Source organism: Colletotrichum costaricense (assembly GCF_030867565.1).
Source record: "Colletotrichum costaricense strain IMI 309622 chromosome Unknown Scaffold_6.1, whole genome shotgun sequence".
NCBI classification, from domain to species: Eukaryota; Fungi; Ascomycota; class Sordariomycetes; order Glomerellales; family Glomerellaceae; genus Colletotrichum; species Colletotrichum costaricense.
Genome location: NW_026848235.1, coordinates 2,208,138 through 2,224,987, shown reverse-complemented (window position 1 = coordinate 2,224,987; position 16,850 = coordinate 2,208,138). Strand labels below are relative to the sequence as shown.

Below are 16,850 nucleotides of genomic sequence, written 5' to 3'. Positions count from 1 at the left end.
ATAGCCAGTCTCTTTCATTAATCAGATACATTTTACATCGACATCATGTACCTTAGGGGTAATGGGCATCATAGAATTTTCTAGTTTTTAGGTTGAGGTTACATATTAGAGCTCTCGCAAGACTTCCATAGTCCCAATCAAATCAGTCAAATGAATTAAAGCTGTCCTTGCCTTTGCGTCCTTGTGGCTGAAGACCCATCTTAACGCATCATGCCTGAAGACAATTGTAGAAACAATATCATGAACACATATGCAGGTTTCTATTCAGTTGGTCGCTGTGGGCTTTTGGCAATGATGACTGAGAAGAGGCCGCCTTTAATACCCCGGGTGCGTGTAAGCACGTCTCAATGCAAGGATTGCTTCGCCCGACCTCCAAGCATCTGATGTCAGTCACTACCCCAATTATTGACTCAACCCATCAGAGTCAATGTCGCAAAACATTTACAAACTACAAGGCTTACCTTGAGACGACGGGTAATCATTTCCACAACTCCTCCCATTTGCCACTGCCATTATTTGATACATGTACGTACAAATTACCTCGGGGCCAAGCAATGATCCCCCCTCACGCTCTTCCCGCGGTCCCCCGCATCATCGTTGCTTTGACACTCGGCATTTAGAGGTCGATTGCTTATAAGTGCTCGGTCGGATGTTCATTGGAGCAAAGTGTTGCGATGGGGGATAACATTTGACTTGACCTCGTCATATTTTCATCAAACGACAGCTCAATCTCACCATTTGTGGTCACTCGCTCAAAAGTATCTCGAGCATTCATGTAAGCGATGGCTTTCCAAGTGAGACAACCCAAGAATCGAGAACTTCTCGGCGGAGACCTTCTCGCTCAGTCCCTAGCTCATCTGGGCGCGACAACTGCGTTCGGTATACATGGTGAGTTTCTCTATGCAGTAAACCGTTTCGCTTCTCTAGGCTAATGCCTAACCCATAGGGGGGCACCTGGACAGCTTCCTCATCGCCGCCGTCGAAGCCGACATCAAGCTCATAGACGTGCGGCACGAGACCGTCGCCGTCCAGGCCGCCGAAGGCTGGGCCAAGGTCAAGGGCAACGACGCCCCCGGCGTATGCTTCATCACAGCCAACTCTGGCTTCTGCAACGGACTACCAGGCCTCAGCACCGCCTTCGCGGACCGCTCCCCGGTATTCTGCATCACGAGCTCGCCGCCGCTGCGCGATGCGGAGACGAATACCCTCCAAGGGTTCCACGACCAGGTCGTCCTGGCGAAACCCGTAACGAAGTTTGCGCACCGGGTCACCAACGGCAGCGAGATCCCGCGCATCGTGAGCTTGGCTTGGAGAGCGACGACGGCGGGGGCGCCTGGGCCGGTACTTGTGGATTTTCCCATCGATGTGCTCTTCACGCCTGTAGAGATTGACAGCGTGGCTTGGGGTTCCATCACCGCGCCGCCGGTATCGCTTCCCGCCCCTGATGCCGGCGCGGTCGAGCAGGCGATGAGACTCTGGGGAGAGGCGAAGCGCCCCGTGATCTTAGTCTCGACTGGTGCAGCGAGGGCCGCGGACGACGTAGTGAAGCTCGCAGAAGCGACAAATACTCCGATTTTTCACTCACCCAAGTTTTCTACGACCATCAAGCGCTCGCATCCTCTTTTCGGTGGCGTGGCGACTCGGCTTCCGTTCTTGCGCGCTCAGGGACCGGCTCCGGATTTCGTTCTTCTGCTGGGGGCCAGGACTGGCTTCTTGATCGGCGGTAGGAGCGGCGCAATTGTGCCGAACGAGAGTGAAGCCAAGGTTGTGCAGGTTGACCTGGACGGGAGCGAGATTGGACGCTCGAGAAAGATTGATGTGAGATACTTTCCCCGTCAATGTTCATGAGTTCAGGGGAGAGGACTGGTCATGCTGACTAGAATGAATACAGGTCGGTATCGTATCGGATGTCGGGCTTGCAGCTCAGGCACTCACAGCTGCGGCAGCAGAGTCGTCCGTCAAGGCCACAGGTGAGTGGGTGGAAAAGGCCATGGCGTTGAAGAAGCCGAGCGTTCACTCAGCCGGGAATGAAGAGGACCCGGTGATCATCGAGGAAAATGACCGGATTCACCCCTACCATGGCGTGAAGGCCTGCTTCCAATCCCTGCCCGAAGACAGCATTCTTTGCATGGACGGCGGCGAGTGTGGCGGATGGGCTCTGCAATCTCTGAACGAGGCGAGGGCGGGACTGTCAATGGTGACGACTGGATATCTGGGCTTCCTGGGCAACGGTTTTGGATACTCGCTCGGTTTGTGACTCAGTTCCACTTGTAGAAGCATCATTGCTGACTCTTAGAAAGGTGCCGCCGTCGCCGCGCCAGATAAGCTAGTCGTCAACCTTCACGGAGACGGCAGCGCAGGCTTCCACATTGGCGAGCTCGACACCTACGCCAAGTTCGGCCTCAACATCCTCACGGTCGTGGTGAACAACAGCGTCTGGGGCATGTCGCAGGCCGGACAGAACATGATTTACGGGGAGAAGACGCCGCAGCGGCCGTGCGTGGCGATGAACCCCAAAGTCAAGTACGAAGTCGTCGCGCAAGGGTTCGGGTGCGAGGGGGCGGTGGTGGACGTAGTCAAGGAGAATGGCGCCAGCAATGGGCCCAAGACGTTGGAGTCCGTCGATGTCGCGGTGAAGACCTTGACGAGCGCGAGGCAGCCTTCGCTGCTCAATTTGAAGGTTTCTGATGTGCCGTATCAAAATACCACAAAGGCTATGGTGAGTTTTGTCCTGTCTTCTCCCTTGACTTGATGGATATGAAGCTCATACGGCGTCTAGGTCGGAGGAAGTAGTGATCCCAACATCATTGTTGTACCGTATTACGACAATCTTCCCAGACCGTACTATAAGCAGTCTGGGAATGGTGTGGCTGCGTCTGCGAATGCAACATCGGTGTCGAAAGAGGAGAGCTTCGTCGAAGGCCACGGTACAATTCAGTAAGAAGCCTAGCAAGTATTGACTTAAGGTATTGGTAAACTAGTGTACACGATGGCTTCGGCGAGAATAGTGCAGAATGAGCTCTAGTCCTGTGACGAACGAAACTTCATCGAGCTTATACCAGCTTTTGTTCCATCATAACCTCTCGTGCCGTCCTGCATAACTTTCGTGAATTGAGTGTCATACCGCGTAGCAAATCTCGCAACATGTGATTGAACGAGCTCTGTTGAAACGACTTCCGGATGCTTCCAGGCTCATGGTCTTTGACGTTGACGTAAAGACCGTTGCTGTAGATATCCGTCTCGTCGCCGAGATGTACCATCCACTCCAAGTCTCTCGGGGATTTGCCCGTGCCAAAGTCATACCACAACGTCACGCGTAGCACGTCGTCGTCGCGCAGAATCGAGTAGTCGACCGGGCAACATTGGCAGTGGCCATCGTACACGTTTCCCGGATGATGCCACGCCGCCTCCATATTCTTCTCAAACACGCCCCAGTCCTTGATGCCCCAGTACCACCACGGGAACAGCTGGTGTCGACAAATTCTAAAGGATCGAATCTCGTGGAGAGCTTCGTACCCATGAAATTCCTTGATGACTTGGAGACAAAATCTGCCCTCGACGATTCTCGGTATGTGGATAGTCACATTTGGCGAGCCCGACTTCCAAGATTCAGCTCCTCGGTACGTCCTGTATTCGCAAGGTTCCAGGAGCTCCGAGAAGTAGGCAGTGTTGGTGCCCATGCGCCTGAACTTGAGCGCGAGTTCGATGTGGGTGTGCCGGAGCTTGTAGGATCGGCCGAGGGTATCGAGGGTTTCTCCCTGCTGGCATGGCGGCGATTGTTGGCTACGAGGCGTGTCCGAACGGTCTGTTGCGTGGAGTGCGCAACAGCGCGCGCAGACCCAGTGATTCGGCAGCTTGTAGGCCACCGCGGCCCAGAATGATATTTGTTCAGATGCGGGTAGGGCTAGCGAGGCATCCTTCCAGTCTTTTTGTGTGAGGATCCGACCGGCGCGACAGGTCCGCGAAAGCATGAACTGGCTCAGAAGATCGAGATAGCTAATGATCTCTTCCAGTAATTCAATCGAAATTCTGAGAAGGTAGGCTTTTGTGGATTGTTGTTTTGGTCCCATTAGCTTGTTGACGCAACGGCTTTCGAAGGCAATAGCTCGTTTCCACAAGGGGTTTCGAGGCCGAGTGGAAGGCTCGTCGGCCATCCTAGCTGGTTCAAAATGACAGGAAGGTGTAAGTTGTCATACTGAGGCTGGACGTCGGACCCAAGTTGAAAGTGCGGCATGCTAAGACTAAGAGTAACTGGAAGATATTAATAGTCTTGGGGAAAATCGCGCTCAACGTAAACCCTTTTTAGGTTCAGTCGTATCATTGATATATGCACGAACGCTCAAAAGACTGTTGAAACTTGGCAGGGCTTTTGCTCAAATGCAATGGGGTGGATCAGCCGATCAATAGTCTTCAGCCTCGTTACCTCGATAATGGTATCGGACATCAAGGGACATACACATCTTTGCATACGACTACACCTTCTGAGCTTTCGGCTAAACTCAAAAGACCATCAGAATGCTGAATACGGTAGCATTGTCCAACGGCGGCCTACGCCACCTGTTGGAACATGCCATCTCTCAACGAGGGCAGATGCCCGGTCTGACAGCTCAGGAGCTATGTAAGTCGCAGACTCTTCTGGTGAAACCATCTTGAGCTCTGAAGAGCCATACAGTCAGCCTCATAATGCGCTCGAAGGATGATCTTGAAAAGAATAAACAAATCCTTACATCAACCGATAAGTGAGAGGCAACAACATAAAATGCGTGTTTGTTACCTGCTGGTCATGATGCATACAATCACTAAAGAAATTTTTTTTTCGCTCAAAGCCACCAAGACTATGGAAGGATACGAGAGGAGGACGAAACTTGTCTGGATAGCACCACTGTTGGATCGTGGAGACTAGGAAACGATCCCATCATGATCCTCAGGAATGGGCTTTACTATCGGGCCGCACCTCAAGTGGGTTGCAACCCTTTTTGTAACACATCTCTTTCTTCAAAGCTCCCCTTTTAAGAAGCAAAGTTCTTAGAGTTCGCTCTGTGTCCGTGTCAAAAGAACGACAGACTTGATAGCAGAGACGCCCAAGGGGCAAAGCAAAAACAAAACAAACAAGGCAGATCTCCAGCCCTCTTCAATACTAACTCTAGTGATTAATAAGGTAGATGGTTTTATATAAGGTAAGATAAGAAAAGAAGAAAAGGTATGAAATTCTACATCCTAGTTCGTACTAGGCATATTATATTCATTAACAAATAAACTCACGAGGCAGGAAACTAATAAAGAATTATTATAGCCTCTATACCCTTACTTATACTGGGCGTATCTATTAGTGGATATACCCACGAGGTAAGAAGTTAAGGGAGAAGCACGGTAGTCCCGTACTCTCGTTCAGACTAAACGTATCCGTCAACGAATACGTTCACGAGGCGAACTATTAATAAGCCGACGTGGTAGTAATTACTCTTGAGACTATTAAAAGGCTCTAGGGAAACGCAAAGGGGTACATGCCTCCACGACCGGGGCAGCAAGATCTCTGAGATTCGCAAAATAAGATGAGGCACCAGTACCTTCAAAGCCCGGAATGGCATTGTTACTTGGAACACATTGCGGCTGGAGAGCTTTCGTCACGTACCTGAGGTATGATTGATATAGACGTTCGGCTCAGTGGTGAGGGGAACATGATATTGACCATAGAAGGATTTAGGCGAATGGTTTGAGGGAAAAAATGCTTCGTCAATCATAGACTACTCATTAGACATTGTCATCTACCTCTCGTTCTGAACGCTCAGAATACTGGCTTCCAAAGCAAGGCCGTGCAAGGGGGGTATAAAGAACTCTTGAAGCAAAAAACCACGACTTCACCCAATCCAGAATCCAATCAGCCCGTCATCTCCATGGATCTAGAGCCCATTCTCTCTTACCAACCACGCCGAATCCAGAGACAAGTCGAGGCGACCTAGGCCCTTGCAGATGAAGCAGTGGGATGAGTAGCAGCAGAAGAAGCTGCAGCCGTATCCTCCCTCGTCCTCTCCTCCGCCAACGTCTCCATCACAGGCTCCTCCCTCCCCTCCTCCTCACCCTCGCCACTCCTCTGGCCCGCCGGCACCTGCGGCGCCAGATTCAGCTTCCGCAGCAACTTGACCGCAGCCTTGTTCTCCTCCCTCTCCTCGGCCTCCTTCTCAAGCACTTTCCGCTCCTTAGCCGCGCTCTCGCTCTTATCCTTGGCCTCTTCCTCGCGCTTCCGGAACTCTTCCGGCTCCATAATCTTCTCCTTCTTGTGCGTCATCTTCTCGATCGCCTTCTTGCCCTTTTGCCGCGACTTGACGTAGACCTCGAGCCCGACGAGCACGGCGTAAGATTTCGATATCGAAACGTGGGACGTGTCGACTTTCGCCTCCTTGAGGTTCTTGACGAAGGCGCGGAAGTTGGACGCCGGAGGGCGGTAGTGCCCGCTGAGCGGCGACAGGCTCGACAGCCGCCCGTCCTTGATCTTGATGAGGCCCGCCGAGGAGATGCGGCTGCCCTGCAGGAAGCTCGAGTGCTGGAAGGCGCCCGACGCCTTGATGCCCACGTACAGGCGGAAGCTCGTGTCCGCGACAAAGATCCACGTGTTCTTTTTGACCGACTTGCGCAGCATCTTGTTGAAGATTGTCGCTGCTGAGATGTGCGATACCTTCTTCATGCCCGTTGCGCCGTCGACCTCGGGCGTGGCGTACTTTGCCGCGCGATCTGCTTCCAGTGCTGACTCTACCGAGGATTCGGAGCGGCTATCGTCGGCGGCTTCGGCTCCGGGTGACGTTTGCGGTGTGTTGTTCTGCGACCACGCCGGCGTCGGGTCGTCTGCGGGCACGATGCCGTGGATGCTGTCCTTGAATGCCTCGGTCGTGTCGATGCGCGCGCCGTTCTTGGCCCAGCATAGCCGTCCCTCGTCGTCGACTTGCACCAGGTAGAATTGCCTCTCCTCGCGGGACAGATAGCGCACCTGTTCCCTCTCGAGACGGTCGCGGGGACACGCCTCCATCTCGACATTCTTTCCGCCGCCGTAATCGAGCCAGTAGAAAAAGTTCTCCGTTGTGTCGGACTTTTTCCATTCCTCATGGTACACGCGCAAGTTACTCCCGTAGCGGTGCTTGAGGTCAACCATCTCTAGGAAATACTGCAACCCCATCATCTTGGAATCCTTCTTCCGCCTCGCTACGGCCTCCTCGCGCTTCTTCTTTTTCTCGGCCCTCTTCTCAGGCGTATCTGATTCAGACGAGGACGCAGAGGAGTCTGAGTCGGACTCGACATCATCGTGCCCCGCGCGCCGCGCAATCGTCGCCGCCTTCCTCCAGTTCTCACGAGCTGTTGACGGACGACTCATGCCGCCCTCCTCGTCTCTCGAAAGCACGCTGTGTCTGTCGCCGGTGGGAGACAAAGCAGCAGCGCCGACGGAGCTCTTTGCGCGCGGCCGGTTTAGCTCGCGGAACTGCAGCTCGTCAATGGCCGAGACCCATCTCGTCGATGCGTTCAGCCCCATGCCCTGCATCTCCCTCCGCACGCGATAACCCCGGTAGTTGCGCTGGATCAGCGCCGCGGCTCTGTTGATCGCCTCGCTGTCGCCCTGTTCACCCTCTTTGGCTGAAGCTGGCGGTGGATCTTGCGACATTATTTGCGCTTCGTCGAAAATGTCCCCGGCAGCGTCACCTTGTCCGCCCTGTGAGCGCCGAACGTTGTGAAAGTGGTCGTGGAGGTGTTGTGTCTGGCGCTTCGACTTATTCCTCTTTAGCTCCTCCTCGCGCGTGCGCTGTACCTCTGCAATCTTTTCAAATTGATCTTGGGACGGCGGGACCAAACTGTCCATGTACTCCTGGCGAGAACTGTAGTTTGTGCTCGTCTGCGACTGCGCCAATGAGCATGTGTCGTCACTAGGGGGGGCCGTTGCAGAATCAGCCGTGTGAGTGGTGGCTGCCGTGGTGGCGGTTGTATCTGTAGTGGTAGTCGCAGTAGCAGCAGGGGAAAATATGGAGTGGGATTCGTCTTGTTCGTCGACAGGTCTTGGCACGGGGGGACTGGCCGGCGGGGTAATAACGGCGGCGGCGACACCGTTAAAAGGAGCATCCTTTTGGTGAAGAAGAGGGGTCTTTTGGGGTGGTGGTGGTGGTGCAGACGCAGACGTAGGCGCAGACGAGGCAGAAGCGTCGCTCGGAGACACGGCACCGCCACCAGAAGCAAGTTGCTGGGCTGGAACCGGTATAGAGTCGAGCTCGTGGGCGGGTTTCGTCATGGCGGTTGGTGGAATGGCGGGGTCCGCCCGGTCGTGACGAAAGAGTAGGGATAGAGATCTGATCCGAGAGCCGGTTGGCGCAGGCATCAGGCCTATTTCTATGTGTCGCTTTATGTATGTGTGTGTGTGTGTGTGTGGATTAGGTGAGTTGCGTTCGGTGGTCTGTTTCGTTTCGAACTATGACTTTCCTGCTGCTGGCTGGGTTTGGAGCTTGTGTTGGTTCCAAGGTTGGTGTTTCTTCGGAGACAGCAACAGCGACGTCACTTTCCTTGATAGCTGTTTGAGGTAGTCACCCGCAAGGTTGAGGGTGGAACGGAGTCAGCAGCTTGAGCGTGTAATAAAGCGCAGGAGCCATAAGATGGAGCGGAGATGGGGTTGAAGTAAGCATATAATGATTACTATCCGTACGGCTGTAAGAACATGGATGTCAAGGTACTTAAGTAAGGTAAAGCAGAACGGGAAATTGCGCGGTCTAAAATTGGAAGAGAAGGAGAAGGAGGGAGAGCAAAAAGCAGTGTAAAGAATGCGCCCAGGAGGAGTGACCGATCGAGAAATATATTGCATTCGTGGGGCGCTCTCAGATCCTCGCCGGTGGCATGGGATTAAATCTCGGCGACGCCTTAATGACAAGACAATGAACAGAGTCTACTGGAAGGAGGAAAAAACACTACGCAAAAAAACAAAGACTTGCCCGCCTTGCATCATGAGGTACCACGGGGGACACCCTTGCCGGTGGGGTGGAAGAGTAAGGCTTAGGGGCGACGGCAGTGCCAAGTTGCCAACTGTTTCTGGACAGCATAAAAGCAGAAAACTCAGTGATCAAGTTTGCTCAGCCGACTACCGCTGGCGTGTATACCACACCGCGGGCTGTGACGCACGATGGACTGTTTTGCTCGGAATCGCGGATGGGGGCCGTCGGCACGCGGCCGTCTGTCTATGCGCGTATCACCGGTGCCCTTCGCAGTCCGCAGAACCTCCCGAATAGGTGGTGACCTCCAGCAGCGTAACACCAACTGCCACTTTGAGGGACCTGGAACTAGAGGATATCGTAACGACCATCCGCAAATAGCAAATCTATCCAAAGTTCCCGGTGTTATAGACGACCAGACGCTAGGCTTAGTTTTTTCCTACCGCTGTCTTTACGAAGAGAAACGGGGCTGAGTTAGGCTTTCTTGTGTCTCGATCTTGTTCAATTTGCAAGGAAAGATCTTTGGACCCCAAAAGACCCTTGACCATTCTCACGTTTTCAATTGCCAGTCAGCAGTGACGCTCCCCAGCCCTGTACATCCTGCTGAACATTACGCGTCAATCTGTGGGGAGCCACCTCAAAAGCCCAACCAGCGTGGCCCGACTCACGCCGGCGGGAACAGCACATCGCCACGGACCATGTCCGGCGGTGCATCTTTACGTCCTGCCCTTTTCTGGCATCTCCACTGTACCCCACGCGGCCGCGGCCGCCGAGACTTTTCCGGCAACGGGCTTGGCGGCCACCGTTCTGATGAATTTATCGTCACCAGCTGTCACTGATCTCTCGGTATGGGTAGATATTTCGACAACGGCCGTCTAAGAAAGATGGTTCATAGCGCAAAACATTATCATTATTGATGTTTTTGCATGGTCCAACCGGTTTGAAACCGCTATGTACGTGCAGATGGCCATCATTCTTTTGCCCGTTCGACGTCCGCGCGAGGAAGACGCCCAAAATACCTAGCCGTGTCCAGCTCTGCCAATATATCCCCCAAAAAGATGTACAAGAAGGTGAAGTAAGTTAATTTAGGTATTCAGACACTATCATTACGAGAAGAGAAACTCCTTGAGTACTGGCGACCCAGAAAACTCGGGATTCAACATTATACAACTGTGAATCGTTAGCAACCATCCGAAAGGCATCTACTGTACATGCATTTGCAGACGCACTTGAGAAAATATTGTAGCCCTGCCCTCCTCTTATCGAGGAAACGGGGCCGGAATTTGGATATCACACTCTTGGGTGGTAGAGGTGGTACTGCTGCTTCGAAATCGGGGAACGTCTTGACCAGCTTTTCGCGAAGGTCGTCGAACTCGGAGTATCGCTTTCGAATGTTCATATAGCTCCCCTGCACGCGTCTTGTCAGCAACTGCACTCGTAACCTCGAATTGTGCTCTTTAGGCCTTTATTCTTCGAGCCAGGGATATCACTGACTTGCAATGTCTCAACTCTTATGTTCCAAACAACAAATGCCCCGATGTTGGTTGCGCTGCCGTTCACCACGACGTAGTCGGTAATCTCGACACTCTTTGCCCAGCAGGCTCGATTTCGACCGTTGACGTCGCTCGCTTCGTTATCGTGCATTGTGATCGCGCCGGCGGGTAGTACTGATTCGACCGACATATTGGAAACTGAGCGCTGGTGGTGGCCGAGCCAATACGGAGGCGACGTCACTGACGATGGACTTGTCACGGACGACTCGGTTGGCGACTCTGTCTCTTCCTCTTCATCCTCCTCGTCTCCAAACAATCCGCCTCGTGTGTCATTGTTGTTCTGACGCGAAAGTAACCCTCGAATGGCTCCGTCCGTAGCGACCTTGTGTGAAGGTCTAATATGGCCATTTGTGCCGCCGTTGAGTCCGCCGTTCGGTCGGAACTGGGATTCTATCGCCGAGTCCATGAATCCATGTGTGAGGATGGTACCTCATGGACAGCCGTGATGTTATGTTGTGTTGAAGATGGGATTTGCTCGAGGGCAGCGAAAGCGCAATGTGATTGTGACGTATTGGCCGTATGACGATATCAAGAGTCTTAGGTAGGTAGCTTGACGAAAGACCTGTCTCGGGGCGCTTGCTGGACGCCGTTCTCTTAGGGTGGTGCCGCGTGGCTGTGCAGATCGACCAAGAGTGGAATGGCGGCCACTTTGGCTAGCAGGCGGGCAGAAGATGGAATGTTGACTGTGTGGTTTGTTGCCGGTGATGCTACCTTGGGGCGGCAATTAGTCGGCCCGTGAGATGTAACGGGTCTGCGAATGACATCTGAGGGGTGAGTTTGGCAAAGAAGCGCACAGTAAGGAGCAAACAATGCGCTAGTTAGCACAGCTTCGTCGCTAGAAGAAATCGATTCGATCCCAGGACGGTTGAGAGTGCTCTTTCGACGAGACAGAGTGATTGTTTACCAAATAATTGCCTACCTCAGCTTCCCGGGTGAGATCCATGCGGATAAAGCATGACGATAAGAAAAGCTCCTACCACCAACCTTACCTTAGTATTCGTACCTCCCTGCGGCTCGTTCTTCCCCTCGCTTCTGCTGGTTCGTGCAAGAAAGGAAGGACCCCTCTGAGACAGTGACTTCTGTTTGGCTGATGAACAATGGTAGCTTCCTTCCCTAAATTTTCCCAGGGAAATCGGGAACAGAGGAAGGTCCGGATACAACGAAACTCGAATGGTAATAAAGTGTCACTGCCATTAGATGAGAATTGACCACATCATTCGTACCACTATCCGCATTGTTTCTTCGCCAACCCTGGGCAAAGTACGAGACGATTGCAAAACTGTCATCCTCTACGCGGGAGACTGCTGCACCTTGCACAGCTGTTTTACAACTTCTTGAAAGCTCATACATCCTACACGTTCTTGATGCCTGCCCCCCCCCCCCCCCACACCGACGACTGACTCTCGGACTTTGACAACATTTGCCCAAGGATCTTAACAAGGTGATGTTGATATCTTATAAGCTACCACGCCAGAAAGAAGACCGGCTGCGGCGCTTAGGATGAGATCTACGTGTACACAGTATCGGGCACAGAAGACATTGGTCATGATCCTGTCTGGTGCGACAATAATAGGCCCTTCCCGCGCTATCAATACGTACACTACGGTTACGCGCAGCACACTCCCGAATCCCAACACATCGGTGCGGATACGAAGCAGGTGGCAGCAGAAACCAAGCCGCGGTGGAGTTGGAGGGTTGACACCCACGACACCTTCTCGACTAGCGCATCTTGTCGAGCAGGGGGTTAAGTCTTCGGCTTCCATTTCGATTCTACGTCGTCTACCCCAGTACGTCCCTGTTGGCAGCTGGTAGGCTTCTCGGTACTTGCAAAGTGCATTATAACGACATCACGGTCAGACCCAAGACCTCTGGTTTTGAAAACCCAACTCGACGTACAAGTAACATCCGCAAAGGCTCGTAGCCGCCAAAGCCCTGCCAAGTTGACAGGTTCAGTTGTGGCGGTCATTTTGCCATTCTTGACATCTATCATGGGCAGCCCAATGGCAACTCAAACTTCGAAGGGCAAATTTTGCCGTCAACGGTGTGGTGTCAGCGCTCTTCTACGACCTGTCTACAAATAACAGAGAGAGGCATCGATGCGGAGACGTTGGGGGGCTTGGGATCGTCGCCCCGGAGGAAGGGGTCTCGGAGGCAACAGACAAGATCCGGGCGGAGCCAACCACCTCAATATGCAAGTTGAACCTCTGGAGTCAGCGAGTCATTGCCAGCCCTCCCGATCTCACTGTTTCGTGGACAAAGATGAACTTTCAAACAGTCGACGTCCACCGAGCTGCTCTAGACGGCACAACCATACATACTAGCTGCATCGGTTGTCCTGCACAGCGGCCTTGGTTGGGGACAAGACTGCAGAATACGAGTGGCGATCAGCCAGTGGGACGCCGGGAACAGCGATAGCTGTGCTTCTTACGGATACTCCCTACACATCATGGAACTCAGCAAGCGGTGTCAAGACCCTCACGAAAGAAAGAAAAAGAATGCTGGCGGTTGGGAGAAACCCACAGACTCACCCAGACGCCTCCCGTCAGGCCGATAGGCAACACTTTTTTACTCCTGAGTCTTGTCTCGCTACGCAGAAAGTGCATGTTGCAGATGGTGGCCTCGTAAAGTTGTGCTAACAGGGAGCCAAAGGGGAGGATTAAGAGGGGCTGGCCCTGTTTGGCGGCGAAGTTTACTGCACAACAAGGTGGTCTTGGCTCCATAACTTTCACGCCGCATTTTATGGAGAGCGTCGAGACAGTTCCAGTGTTTTGCAACCTCGTAATCAACAATGGGTCTGGTCATCCGACCTGCAAAGTCGCACTCAAGTGGGAATTCGACTGGTTCGTTCTCGAGTCTCGATTCTCGATTACTCCGTGTGTCCGTATCTACGAATTGGCGCCACAGCTTCGAAGGAATAGCCGACAGGCAGAATAGACACGGGTTTGTCGTCGTCGTCAGTGTGTCTGTCATATCGTGGGGATACGAACGAACACAGGAATGTCTAGCTGACGCCGCTGACTGGATGAAATGTCTACCTAAGCATGGGCAGCTTCCACAAGGCCAGCAGAGGTCGGGGCTGGAATTGAGCCAGGCAAGCCTCAGAGGAGGATTGCCGTGGGATCAGCAAAGATATGGCGAATGGCGAAGGACGGACAGGCCGGGCCTTCCAATCTCAAACGGGTCCGGGGCTGCAAATTAACGAGCCAAAAGTCGATAGAAGCCGTCACCGCAACCTCGGCAAGGCTGCAAAGGCTCGCCTCTTGACACCTTGACTATTCCCTACCATGTCTGCTCGCTCTCAAGACCGGTATTTGAGAATACGTTGCGGATACAGAGGCACAGAGGATACAGAGTATCGGATTGAATAATCAGACCGCTCGTTTCTTGCGGCAATGATGCGAAGAGGGCCCTGGAGTTTGAAGTCTGGATGGATGTTCAGTGGGCTCGCGCGGTGCAAAGTTGCAGTTTGTGGAGAGGAGATTCATCTCCGGGCAACAATGGACACCCGATCTCTTTAGCGGCACAAGGAAGGAGACGCTAACAATCGTTTTAGTGCCATCGGTGCTGCAGACAAAGTGCAGACTGCAGTGTTGCAGCGGCGACGACGCAAAAAGCCAATTGCCCCGGGCCATGGAATGAATCCATGGATCCCTGCAGAGAGCGGCATGCTCCTCCTGAACCCTTCCTCTGCTAAGCCTCAATATCCACCGAATAGAAACACAAGACCAAGACAGACCACGGGAGAGAGAGCCGCTACGAGAGTCACCCTCGAAGAAGCATTCACACACCAACCCGACCTTGCCACGGCCTATCAATCCTGCTTCCAACACTATTCAGAGTCTACGGAGTGCAGATAGAGCGCTTCTGACTTGCCTAATCTTGAGGAAGAGGCACCCTAGGGCTCCAGAGACACAACCACAAACAACCATACCTCCCTACCATTCAAGCGGGTCAACGGCAAGGGCGGCCAGAGACAGACATGCCAGACAGGTTGCGGGCTACAGCTCAGGCTGGGTTCCCCTCACGTTATCAATATCCGCCCATCAGCAACCTGTGATTTTCGGTCAGACAAAAGTGGCGACTCTTCGTTCTGGAGATGGTGGCCTGTGGAGAGGCGCGCTGTCCTCGACGTCGAACGCCTCGTACCATAGTGTACAGATGCATTACAGGTGCATGGTGGGAAAAGACATTGAGAAGTGAGAAAAAATAAAAAAGTCAATGATTCTCCATCCGATCCCCAAGAGCAGGGGACGGGTTCATCCTGTGATTGGGCATCAGGGGGGTGGGGGGTGATGGGATGCCGATGAACAGACCCCAAACAAACCCTGGCCAATTCTTAGCTCCTTTTCTCGACCCTGGGATCTTTTCTCGAGAAACGGTATCTGTACATACATACGTACGGAGTACGGAGCACCACACCATCACGACCGCACAACCACCAGCAGGAAATACGCCGGGTGGCTGGCGTGGAGAACGTGCTAACCCCAATTCTGCCTGTTTTTCTCCTCGGTCCTCTTCGACAGTCAATCGGCTCCTCTCTATAGACTCCCATGCAAATGCCTGCCTGTGGATTATCGCAAGAGAGGTCCCATGGTGTTGTACCTGGGACCCCGGGCCTCCTTTATTTTGTGCCGTACGGAATACCACGGATACTTCAATGTGGATTTGCGAATAGAAGCTTCCCGACAAGGCCCTGGTCCGAACGAGCAGACTACCACCTCGAATATGTGCTAGTCAACCTTAGTGCCCGCTTGGCAAAAGTCGTGCGTCCGGCTTGTCTGCTCCTTCTCACCTTCCTCCCCACGGCTCTGTGCCCCGGGGCTTTTTTGAATATGAACCGTCAACTTCTCTGACGATTCCCATTCCGCTTCTCTTCTCCTCTCTCCTCTCCCTTTTCCACCTTTCACCTCCCTCCTGAATCCCTCCGCGTGTGTCTGTATCGTCTTGTCTCGGTCTGTCGTTACACAGTTGAAGAACGTGTCTGCACATATATTTTACCCGAACCTCTTCATCCTCTCCCCCCAGACTCCTCACATCTCAGTCGCTCCAGCATCGCCAGTTGCCAACATTATACACACGGCACAAAACAAACCGATTTTCCAGCCTCACTATCGCTACTAGTACCTTCTCGGCCAGACCAGTCCACTTTCGTCAGCAACGAAAGGGCTCCATTTTATTATTAGTGCGTAAGTCAAAACCGCCCATTCCTCAACGCCTCGTTCATAGCTCTGGCCTCCTTGGCCCGCCTGCCCGCCCCAATCACCCTAAATTGGGCCAAAAAGCCATGTGTTGTTGGCCCGAATAGGCGTTGGACATATCACCCCCCCAAGACCTTGGCCTGGCTTGGGGAGACTTTAGGAATGCAGCAAAAGGACCGCATAGGGACGAAAAGATGATGTCTATAAACATACACAAGGCGGGTTGCTGACCAGGAAACGCACTACAGTCGATATTAATATTTGAATTTTGTCAACTTTTCTTGGGAATCTTTCTCCCCCTCAACGACAACAACAACAACTTGCCCGTACATATACCCAAAAGGAATCCTTTTCGACACCGGTTCAGCATATACACATCCCCACAAATCACAATGCCTTCGTTCAAGAGCACCGTCTTCGCCGTTGCCGCGGCCTTTGTCGCCACGGCCCAGGCTGATTACTACGTCGAGCCCTCATCCGTTCCTCTGGCCACAAGAAGTACGAAGTTGTTCCTCCTCTGTCACCTCCGGAAGCACTTACCCGGTGGTTGGTGATTTGGCCAGTATGCTAACAAGAAACCTGCAGAGGCTTGGTGCGCCGACGAGAAGAACACATGCCCCATCATCTGCCAGCAGGTCGAGCCCCGGACGACCCTGGTGAACGACTGCGACCCTGTAAGTAGCCAAGGCCATCAACAGTAAAACATGGAGGAGCCAAGCTGACCTCTTTCCCCCCCCAAACAGGAAACCCTCACCTACGGCTGCATCTGCGGCGACAAGAACCAGCCCAACATGACCGAGTACTCCCTCACCCTGCCCTACCACGTCTGCCAGGAGTACGGCAACCAGTGCGTCAAGGCCTGCGGCCTCGGCGCCAACCAGTGCTCGTCAAACTGCCGCCAGAACAACCCCTGCGGCGCCCAGAACCCCACCCGCCAGAACTCGACCTCCACCGCCGGCACGGCCACCGCCTCTGCGACGGCCTCCGAGACGAGCGGCGCCATCTACACCGGCCTCGGCGACTCCGGCTCCTCTTCCTCCGGCTCGTCGTCCGGCAGCGGCGCCGCGGCCCTGGAAATGGGTCGCAGCGCTGGCCTGGCTGTCCTCGTCGGTAGCTTGATCGGCGGCGCTGCTCTCCTGCTCTAA

General features: G+C 53.5%; 7 protein-coding genes across 7 annotated transcripts; 4 read left to right on the top strand and 3 right to left on the bottom strand.

Annotated features, from left to right (window-relative positions):
• Positions 1-782: 782 nt before the first annotated feature.
• On the top strand, positions 783-2,941 carry CCOS01_06950 (benzaldehyde lyase; the record flags this gene model as incomplete). Its single annotated transcript, XM_060455118.1, has 5 exons — positions 783-888; positions 947-1,818; positions 1,892-2,249; positions 2,301-2,719; positions 2,780-2,941. 5 exons carry the CDS (start codon positions 783-785, stop codon positions 2,939-2,941), a joined length of 1,917 nt encoding a protein of 638 aa, XP_060314818.1.
• Positions 2,942-3,053: 112 nt separating this feature from the next.
• Positions 3,054-4,154, bottom strand: CCOS01_06949 (uncharacterized protein; the record flags this gene model as incomplete). Its single annotated transcript, XM_060455117.1, has 1 exon — positions 3,054-4,154. The coding sequence occupies one exon, from the start codon at positions 4,152-4,154 to the stop codon at positions 3,054-3,056; it is 1,101 nt and encodes a 366-aa protein (XP_060314817.1).
• A 1,802-nt stretch (positions 4,155-5,956) lies between these two features.
• CCOS01_06948 (IQ calmodulin-binding domain-containing protein) lies at positions 5,957-8,266 on the bottom strand (the record flags this gene model as incomplete). The annotated part of the gene is made up of 1 exon (XM_060455116.1): positions 5,957-8,266. The coding sequence occupies one exon, from the start codon at positions 8,264-8,266 to the stop codon at positions 5,957-5,959; it is 2,310 nt and encodes a 769-aa protein (XP_060314816.1).
• Positions 8,267-10,060: 1,794 nt separating this feature from the next.
• On the bottom strand, positions 10,061-10,913 carry CCOS01_06947 (PX domain-containing protein; the record flags this gene model as incomplete). Its single annotated transcript, XM_060455115.1, has 3 exons — positions 10,061-10,124; positions 10,184-10,362; positions 10,449-10,913. The coding sequence occupies 3 exons, from the start codon at positions 10,911-10,913 to the stop codon at positions 10,061-10,063; spliced, it is 708 nt and encodes a 235-aa protein (XP_060314815.1).
• Positions 10,914-12,603: 1,690 nt separating this feature from the next.
• On the top strand, positions 12,604-12,828 carry CCOS01_06946 (uncharacterized protein; the record flags this gene model as incomplete). Its single annotated transcript, XM_060455114.1, has 1 exon — positions 12,604-12,828. The coding sequence occupies one exon, from the start codon at positions 12,604-12,606 to the stop codon at positions 12,826-12,828; it is 225 nt and encodes a 74-aa protein (XP_060314814.1).
• A 1,982-nt stretch (positions 12,829-14,810) lies between these two features.
• Positions 14,811-15,182, top strand: CCOS01_06945 (uncharacterized protein; the record flags this gene model as incomplete). Its single annotated transcript, XM_060455113.1, has 1 exon — positions 14,811-15,182. One exon carries the CDS (start codon positions 14,811-14,813, stop codon positions 15,180-15,182), a length of 372 nt encoding a protein of 123 aa, XP_060314813.1.
• A 915-nt stretch (positions 15,183-16,097) lies between these two features.
• On the top strand, positions 16,098-16,850 carry CCOS01_06944 (uncharacterized protein; the record flags this gene model as incomplete). The annotated part of the gene is made up of 3 exons (XM_060455112.1): positions 16,098-16,203; positions 16,291-16,379; positions 16,449-16,850. The coding sequence occupies 3 exons, from the start codon at positions 16,098-16,100 to the stop codon at positions 16,848-16,850; spliced, it is 597 nt and encodes a 198-aa protein (XP_060314812.1).